Raw genomic sequence first — 10,306 nt, 5'->3', positions numbered from 1 at the left:
AAAACATACAAATGAACACAAACAAACTTCTAAATGACAAACATGCAGCTTGAAAAAAATATTGTTTTCTTTTCAAAAATAAATATGAAATTATTGAATTTGTCACATCCTAAAAATGATACTGAAGCTTCACTCAACGGCCGACACCTGAAAACATCCGATCCTTCTCGTTTACTAAACATCAGCTTCTGTAACCCAGACCCATCCACAGGGTTCAAGACGCCAGTGAATTCTTGCTCTCAGTATAACTTCTCAACAATAAGGGCCAAGATGGCGGCTGCGAGCGCCACGCCGATCCACAGCTTCCTCAGCACCTCCCTGTCCGGTCGGTAGGAGCCGATGGAGAGAGTCGGGTCTGCAGCAGCTGCTCCTTGTTTCTGCACAGAGACACAGACTGGATTAGTCCTTCATCTCAGCAGAACCTCCATCATCACCCAAACACACTTCATGAGCAGCTTGATGCAGAGTTGAGCTGATTCCTCGAGCACTCACTCACTCACTCACTCACTCACTCACTCACTCACTCACTCACTCACTCACTCACTCATTCACTCACTCACTCACTCACTCACTCTAAAGAGTCTGAACACAAACAGAGTTGAAGCCTCGTCACTGAAAACCCTCACAAACATTTTCAGACTTTTTAGAGAATTCCTCATGAATGCTGCTCAAAATCTAAACATGGAGATGAGACACAGCAGAAGAAAATGGTTTTTGTTGTGGGAAACTGAAACGAGGAAGCATCTCTGATTCTAGGGTTAGGTCTTCTTCCGCTCATCCAGCTCCGGGCTGGAGGAGAAGCAGCTCTACAGGGAAGCCCAGACTGACCTCCACCAGCTCATCTGATGGGTCTCAGCGGCGCCCCCAGCCCAGCCCAGCCCAGGGATTCCTCCAGCTTGTCCCGCGTTTGCCTCGAGAACTTCTCCAGTGAGGACCAAAAACCCAGCACAAATCCCCAGCCTTCCCGCTGAACGCGGCTCGTAACGTAACAGCCGCGTTTTACCCATCAGCTCCCTTCCTACCAGCTGTGTTTCAGAACGTATTGTAAAGATTTGTGGCATATTTCCTGTTATGTTTCCCTCTGGAATGCAGGTTTCACAGTTTCACAGACAAACTTTTAGAACTAAAACTTCCAGATGTTTTAAATTGCTCTCCTAACTCGATCTGGACTGCTGAGCTCGATGCATTATGAAAGTGTAGCGCGTAATAAACACGAGTCTCCGACTCATTTTGACCACCTGCTTTCAAGATCTTGTCCCTTCGGTCTTCAACCAGACATCATGATGAGAGGTGAGGGTTGGAACGATGATCGACGGGTTAATCCAGACCATGGGTTCTCGGTCCTGGTCCTAGAGGGCCACTATCTTGTACAGTTTAGTTGTTGCCTTGCTTCAATGCACCTGCTTTTATTCAGTAGGTGATTAACAGGTTTCTGCAGAGCTTGATGAGCTGCTGAACAGGCGACTCGCCTACTGAACCAGGAGTGTTGGAGCAGAGGAACAACAAAAACACGTCGGTCACCGAGCCTCCAGAACCAGGACTGAGAACCCCTTCACCGTCTGGCTTAGATCCCTCCTCACCCTGTATCTCTGAAGTTTTTAGTGATCCAACGCAAACAAGGAGCTGAGAAGCAGCAGATCAGTGGAGAGAGCAAATGATGGGATGCTGAGAGCAGAGCTGTTGTATCAACAGGCAGAATAACTGCTGTTAGTTACGATGCGCCCACAGAAACACGTGTATTAATGCCACTTCATGTTAGCATCACACACGTGGCATTAATAACGTGTTTGTGTTTCCCTAAACTCTCATCTTCCTTCCGTTTTATCTCCACACCTTTCATTTTTACAGCAATCACAGTAAAGTGGCGTTTTTATTCCTGGAGAGCTTCTTTCAATATTTCCAGAACGAGAGCTATCATAAAGGCGTCCATTTGCGTATGCAAATGAGTGCATTTCAATTACTATAACTGCGCGAGCGGTTAATGCAGTTTAGCTGTGATCCAATTACAGCCGAGTGCTGTCTGCGGCTCGAGGAGCCTCACGGTGGTGCGGTTAGAGAGGACGACGAGAGAGCTGATCTCTACAGGGCTTCAGTAACGCTGAGGCTCGCTTGCTTTGGTCTGGCGGGGGTTACGCGTCCTAAACCACCTCGTTCTGATGAGGCGGTTGTTTCGTTTTCTCTGGACGTGTGAGAGTGGACAGCTCTGGTAAAATCTAAAGAAAGGCATAAATATACAAAGCAGCTGAGGAAGTGGTGGTTTTAATGGATTAGAGCGGCGACTGCATCTTTCGTGGGAGAGGAAATCGATGTGGGTTACCTTGTGGAGCGCATGGGGTGCCTCCGGTGTGACAGCCGCTAAAATGACATTTCATTACAGTAATTTATGCAGGGAACTATTGAGGAATTGATCTAAATATCTAGAATAGCCTTTATTCAAGTACACTCTGACGGCAGCAGGTTTGACTTTGATCTCTGTCACACGGCGGCTTTATTGACTCAGACCGGCTCTCACTCCCATTTAAACGTCTTCCGATTGTCACACTGTATTAAGCATTAAAATGTATAAAAAAACTGCTGCCAATATAAGTTTTAGCAGTTTTAATACTTGCGGGGCAAAAAAATCCCAAAAGAAAAAGGCCAAAAGCGATTTACACATTTCTGACTGAATATTTTCAGACATTTGTTTGATTAAATTTCAGACAAATCACATTAATTGCAGGGCTTGAATTCCTCATTAGTCTGCACACAGAACTCCCGAGTGTCAAAGCAGAAACATTTAAGAGCTATAAAGCTCAAATCCTGTCATGTCAGGAATTTCAGATGAAAGCACGCTGGATTCTCAGTTTTTTCTCTCAGTTATTAGATGTTTAAAGTGTTCGGGCAACATAAAGAACTGTGCATAAAAAAAAAACCCTTCCAGGAGTAGAAATGGAGAAATGAGCCTGAAATGTTGCACCTTAGTCAAAAGCTCTGTCGGTTTCCATCTGAACGTGGCCTGAGAACCTCATGTCAGACGTGTTGGGCTCCAGTTTGTGTAGCAGAGCGTGAACACACTCCTACACGTGTCAGGGCAGCTGTGCAGCATCTGTCCTCTGCCTCCACGTTACTGATGTTTTATTCCTGTGCTCACTCGCGGTTACAAACGCCACCTTGTCGCCCAGTCCTCTTCGTGAATAGTTTCCTCTGTCGCAGCGCACAAAGGAGCGCAGATTCTATGACCGACTACGCCTCGGTGACACATTGGGTGGACAGAGGCTCGGTAACATGATTCTGGTTGACGCATCCACATTTTCTTAAGGTTGGGATCCCTCCAGGCTGCCTACAGGCTTAAGGCATACAACTTTTCTTTGTTATGAAATATGCTTGAAAAAGCCCGAGCGGTGCTTTCAGGTGGAGCGCACTCCTGGGAAAGGTGTGATGAGTGATTCCTGAGCCTTCTGGTGATCTGGCTCGTTGAAATCTCTGCAGGCTTTGAAACCAGCGGTCCAACATTTAAGACACCTAAACGGTCAGAGAAAGAAAAGACGATTGTGTTTCCTGACGCTCCCGAGCATTAGGATGGGAAGTACACTCGTGGAGGCCGAGCGGGTTTCCAGCTCAACTCAACAGTAACCCCAGAGAGTCGTGACGAGTGGCTGCTGCACAGTCGTCGCTGCCCGGTTTAAAACAACACCAGAACACACACATTTCATCTGTGGAGAGGCGTTAGCCTACTAGCTAACTGCTGCATGAATAATATAACTGTGGTGTCTCCTTCCATACTGATGTAGGGGAACGTGTTGAGATTAAAACTAAACCCTAAATCTCCACATCAGGACAAACTTTAAAAGCACAGTTGTTGCTTTTTAAGATGAAATCCGATTCCATCCACTTTATAAACCCACTTGTCCACGCAGGGCGCGAGGGGGCTGGTGCCCATCTCCAGCCGTCTCACACCCAGGAGAAGTTGCCAGTCCATCACAGGGATGAGACACGGGACAAACACACTCACACCTACGGACAACTTCAGAGAGACCAGTCAACCCCACAGCCATGTTTCTGGACTGTGGCATGGAGGGGGAGTACCCAGAGAGAACCCACACATGCACAGGAAGAATACGCCATCTCCACACAGAAAGACCCCAGGACCTTCTTGCTACGTGGCAACAGCGATTACACCTGCCCCCCCCCCCCCCCCCAACCTGATTCCAATCCTTTGGAAATCACGTTTTCGGGCCTGATTTCTAATCACATGGTCATGTGATATTTTACTAACACACACAGCTGAGAGCGGATCTCTGCTTGTTGCTGCTTACATGAAACAGCGCGGCGGCACAGCTACCCACAGACTTTCAAGGTTTTAATTCCTTCTGTGAACCGTTTGCATTTGTGTTTATGATGAGCGTCCTACAACAAAGAGTGAAATTCTGAGTTTTCTGAGAAGACAACTCTGTGAAAAGTGACAAAGCCAGCTGTTCTGCACATAGAATATGTATCTATGGCTTTTTTTTTGTACCAGTTATTTATTTATTTATTTATTGTTTTGGGGGATGAATTTGCTCTCAGCGCCACTCTTGGAAAGTTGGACTTCCCGTTTGTTTATTCCCAACAAGTTTAAATCATAAAAGCACGTCAGGACGCAAATCTCTCTAGAAATTATTATTAATCTGTATTTTTACTTCCTTGTACCATTACGAATAGGTAAAATGAATATTTAGTGTAGAGATAAAAAAGAGCGGTTACCTGTGAGCATAAAACTTATGCTAAAAAGTTGAGAAACTAAACTATTATCTTTCTCTTCGCTGACAGGCCAAATGCACTGCCTTCTTGATGCTTTTATTTATCTGTCTCTCTGCAGGTGTCTTTTAACAGCAGGGTGCCTGGAGGCAGACTGAATGGTACAGTCTCAAATCTATTACTTGTAGGGAGGATAAGTGAAAATCCAAGTGCCAGTAGGTGCATGTCAGCACAGTGGGGGAAGATGGGAGGAAGGGAGCAAAGAGAAAGGGAGGAAAAATAAGAAGAGGAAGAAAAAGGGAGCAGGGAAAAATGAGAGATGATGGTTCACCACCTGCTAGCTAGCATGCTGCGTTTGTGCATTTGTCTGTGAGAAAGAGAGTTAGCATTATAGTGTGTGTGTGTGTGTGTGTGTGTGTGTGTGTGTGTGTGTGTGTGTGCGTGTGTGTGTAGACCTGTGCTGGATATTGTCTATCATTCTGCTCACAGCGGTAGAACAGACCGAAATAATCCCCCTTCTGAAAATCATCTAACACTACACTAGGGGAACCAGACTGGCTAACGTAGCAAGAAACTTTTCCCTCAACGGGCGATTCCTCTCAAATGTCTTTCTGATTCTTAAAAAAAGAAAGAAAACCGAGAGTGCTGCTGCTGTCAACGACATATTCACAAAGAAACACACACTGGTGCACGCACGGGACATTACGGGAGCCAGAGTATAATACACAGCGGTCACGTTTCTCACATGATTCTCACCAGCTGTCGGTGTCACTCCACTCTCTCTCACACACACACACACACACACACACACGCATGTACGCACGCGCGCACACACACACACACTCACGCACACACACGCACGCACGCACGCACGCACGCACACACACACACACACACACACACACACACACACACACATCTGTGTGAGTATGTAAATGGATGCTGTAGGCTCTTCAGACACGTCTAATTCCACGAGGCAAAAGTGACACTGAGAGTGTGCTGCAGCTGCGCGTCCGACACAAAAACAGACATAAATGGTTTGATTTCCATGACAGCTTGTCTAATTGGTAAATAAAATAGGCAGACTAAAAACATCAAACTGATGCTCACAGGTTTTTCTCTTAACCCTCCCACTGTACTAATGGGTGTGACCCCGCGAGGAAAGTGTACCATTGAGCAGGGTTGATGGTTTATCCCTTGAGGTCCACGTGGCAGGGGTGAGGTGGTGCTCACTCCTCACCCCTGCCACGTGGATCCAAGGGACAAACCATCAACCCTGCTCAATGGTACACTTTCCTCGCGGGGTCACACCCATTAGTACAGTGGGAGGGTTAAACTGCTACCAGAGGTGTTTGGTAGAAGTTTGTTCTGGTGCTTCTGGAGCGGTCAAAACACAGCCGGAGATCCAACTCAAGAGCAGTCTTCTAATCTAGAGCTGGTTCTCTTCCTCTCACAGGTTGGGTCATGAATGTCTGAGTCGTGGATTTTCATCTCAACAGAGTTGGTACTTTCTGGGCTGGTAACCCTAAACGACTCACGCTCAGCAGCGGCAGCAACCCTCCATCTTCCTCTCGGCTTCATACCTCTGCTTGATGGTTTCTTTACCACAGAATACCGAAAGCATGACTAATGTGCTGTTTTACTAGCATAATAATCCCACCCAAGCACAACACAAAAATATGATGATGGCAATAACTTATTGTTTTGCTAGCAAGAGAACAAAGACGTGTGCGGTCAAGGTGAGGGAGGTGAGCCTGTTGGTGATGGGCCAAAGCAGGGAGGCCGAATCTTCTGTAGAACATGTCCTGTAGGAACAAAACATGTTCAGGAAATGTTTCTGCCTGGATCGTTTTCCGTGTGGCACACTCTGAGTCTGATCTGTGTAGCGTTATGAATATTATAATGGTCTGCCCTTAACAGCTGCCCCTTCACACAGTAACATCGCCAAGGTCGGACGCTTGTTTCAGTATGTTTACATTCCAGGAGAAGAGACAGAAGAAGAGAAGAACGCTTTCCATTAATTAATCAAAGTACTTTATTCGTGATAAAGCTAATCAGAGCATATGTTGGTCATTAATAATCAGGTGAATGATCTGTGAAATAAAGATGTCACGAGTTATGTGTTTAATGAATAAACAGGACTGCACCAGACAGACTGATCTACATTACCATGGAAACGCATGACACATTGTTTTCAACCAATCAGAACTTTCGTCTGTCGTAGGGCAGAATCTGGGTTGTTTAATGAAAGTTGTCCAATCCGGTTTACTAAGATTTGTAAACAATTAGGGGATATAAAACAAGGCAACGCCATTTTATGTTCAGTTCCATTTTAACCTCAGTTCTGTTCAATTGGAGGTCCTAAGGATTTTCATCGTCATCATTAAAAAAGTTACAGGCTGGCCAGCTGTACTTTCCTATTTTAAGCTGAGAACTGTCAAGCTGGAAATTTCTGTCGTTTGAACAACAAGATGACGGTTCCTTCACAATAAGAGCTGAACCCGCCGAGATCTGCTACTACTACCGGAGCTATCCGTAGACTGGTTTGTCGTGCTGCACCACTGTTTCATCAGCCCAGCACCAAGGGGGGTTCTAGGACCTGACACTCCTGATCTGACCGCGGGAGACTCCATAGGTACGTAGTCATGGCACAAAATGGCGGCTCATGTCATCAGCTTCTGAAGCCTCGTGGTAGCCTAGTCATAACAACCAGATTCGCTACGTCAGCCTAGAGATTCTGAACAACACACACACACACACCAACACGAAACATCCAAATCCATATGCATTCATCATTGAGATAGTCCTGGTAGATTGTAAGAATTTATAATTATAGAAATTAAAGATTCTTAAACGATCCCAACTCTCTCTTTTCTTGTCTCTCAGTCAATACAGAGTGTTTAAGTAAACTCCCTGATGATAAAAACAACCACTTCTGATTATAATATTTAGATCTAATTACAGTGTATAAATATACAAACTACAAATCACTACATCACTAAACTGTGTTCATTCAGGTTGTGTCTATTCCGCAACTATCGCCTCTGTCAGCGCGTCCCAGGGCAGCTGTGGCTACATCGTAGCTCATCACCATCAGTGTGTGAATGTGTGTGTGAATGGATGAATGATACACTGTAGTGTAAAGCGCTTTGGAGTCCTTACTCTGAGAGGCGGTATACAAGTGCGGGTCATTTATCATTTATTGATCTCCATGAGTTATGTGATGGCACATTAGCACTACTAGCACATGATACCATATAAGCAGCTAATATTATTAATGCAAACACACTGAAGCCTCGTGCTAAAAGAACAGCATCATTTGCATCTGTTATAAATTATGTTGTATTGTTTACATCAGTGTTAATGAATAATGAGAATAATTCTGATGCTGTTAATCTCACATACTGTGTTTAGATTTCAACTGTTCTCACACACACACACACACACACACACACACACACACACACACACACACACACACACACACACACACACACACACACACACACACACACACACACACACAGAAGGCAGAGGGGTTCATGATGCATAGACTTGAAAGAACGAGACTGCGGATACGAGAGGCTTAAGTGAGTTTTCTCCGCAGGGTGTCTGGGCTCTCCCTCAGAGATGGGGTGAGAAGCTCTGTCATCCAGGAGGGACTCGGAGTAGACCTGTTGCTCCTCCAAGTCGAGAGGAGCCTGTTGAGGTGCCTCGGGCATCTGGTTAGGATGCCACATGGACGCCTCCCTGGTGAGGTTTTCCGGGCACGTCCAACGGAAAGACCCAGGACACGCTGGAAGGACTATGTCTCACGGCTGGTCAGGGAACGCCTTGGGATTCCCCCGGAGGAGCTGGCCCAAGTGGCTTGGGAGAGGGAAGCTTGGACCTCCCTGTTTAGGCTGCTGTCCCCGCAATCCGACCCTGGATAAGCGGACGAAAATGGATGGACTACACTTTTGTTTTAAAGTGCAAAAATGATTTGCAATCATTTTTTATCTGCTTAATTGAAATTAAAAACTTTTCTTTTGTGCAGAAAAGGATGAGTAAATATTTTTAGGGGGAAGCCCAGAGCAACAAAGGACGGTCATTCACTGGGATGCATTTAAGAAATAAATGTTGTGTTCGAGAAAAGCTCCAGTCTTTTCTGAATAGGCTGTTTGCAAATGTCTGCTACTAGATAGTACTGACGCTAACAAGGAACGGTAATGCTACTCTTCCTGTAGTAACTATTTTAGCCCAAATGTTTTTCTACATTCTATATTTTACATCTCCTCTTACTTACTTTATTAAGTAATTTACAAGATAGTATAAAAAATCAAAACTGTGGTTAAAATAAAGTGTTAATCTGAATGACAGCATTAAAATTATATATGAGGCTGAAATGAATCATCAAATGGTTCAAATGATTAAATTCCTCAAATACTTCTTCACTGATTTGAGACTTTGTTAAATGTATGCAATGGTCATCTAGGTGCTGTGGAGGAAAATAGAGGAACCAGCAAAGACACAACCTATAGTAAAAGGCAGAAACGGTCCAAAGTTTGGGATAAAGAATGAAGCTGGGGGCGGATTGGCTAATGCTAATGGGGCTCGGGAAAAACGTGATGGTTGTGAATGACTGAAATCTACAAGCGGATGAACAATCCCCACCATGCCGGTCATTTGTGGATGTCCGCAGCTGCAGCGGTGTGGGGCACAACCGCAGCAGCTGCCTGGAGTCTGGTTGTTGCTACGAGTCTGATCCACACACTGTAGGAGGGCTTTGGCAAACCGTTGTAGCATGTAATTCAAGAACGCTTCTATCTTTGATTATAATTTAGACCAAATTACTGCCAACCTGCACATAATAAAATTTAAATGCCACCATTACACTTTTAACAGTAGAAATTGAATGTCATTAGCATTTCCAGTAACGTACTACTCAACATGTTAATGAAATAATTAGGGCTGCACAATACATCACATATATATCGTTATCGTGATATCAGCATGTGCAGTATACATATCGTAAAGAACAGATAAATATCGTAATGAATGGTCAGCTCAAATGTTTGCTACACATAATGCGTTCTGTCAATCAGAGGCATGATGTTTTTTTAACAAATCAAATAGAGCTCTTCGCCCATTTGGCCAATTGGGTGGGTTCTAATAGGTTAGAGTCCCGCCCCCGAGGCGACGGCACTTAATTTTGATGGTTAGCAAACACCTGAGTTAGCTTAGCTCTGCTCTTTCTGCTGATTCTGCTTTTCCCGGGATCACTGATTGCCTTTTCTTGTTCGTTTTCTTTTCCCCTTCCTCACATCTTTAACTTTTCTCATTTTTACGAGTTTTTTTTTTGCCATTTTTATATTTCGTTGTTTTTTTTATTATTATTTTTGTTCCTGAGTTAAGTTTTTGTTTATTTCAAGTAATATCGTCATGGCAATATTAATCACTGTTATCGCATTTCGCAGGTTTGCCTAATATGGTGCAGCCCTAGAAACAATTACATTCTACCGATCATATATGTAGTCATGCTATTCTAACTAGGATTGGAGTGATATTAATACAAACCTAAAACGGCCACTTTTTCCATAAAATATTTAAT

General features: G+C 44.5%; 1 protein-coding gene across 1 annotated transcript in view; it reads right to left on the bottom strand.

Moving 5' to 3' along the window:
• The window catches only part of cdkal1 (CDK5 regulatory subunit associated protein 1-like 1), a 355,999-nt gene that overhangs the window by 365 nt on the left and 345,328 nt on the right, over window positions 1-10,306 (bottom strand). Inside the window, exon 15 of the mRNA XM_015949107.3 lies at window positions 1-377. This exon is cut by the window's left edge and continues 365 nt beyond it. Within this exon, the coding sequence (XP_015804593.1) occupies window positions 240-377 (138 nt within the window). The 3' untranslated portion in view covers window positions 1-239. The remainder of the gene's footprint in view (window positions 378-10,306) is intronic.

This window comes from Nothobranchius furzeri, chromosome 5 (genome assembly GCF_043380555.1).
Source record: "Nothobranchius furzeri strain GRZ-AD chromosome 5, NfurGRZ-RIMD1, whole genome shotgun sequence".
Classification (NCBI taxonomy): domain Eukaryota; kingdom Metazoa; phylum Chordata; class Actinopteri; order Cyprinodontiformes; family Nothobranchiidae; genus Nothobranchius; species Nothobranchius furzeri.
Note: the sequence above shows the minus strand (reverse complement) of the source record. Positions and strands in the feature narration are given on the sequence as shown.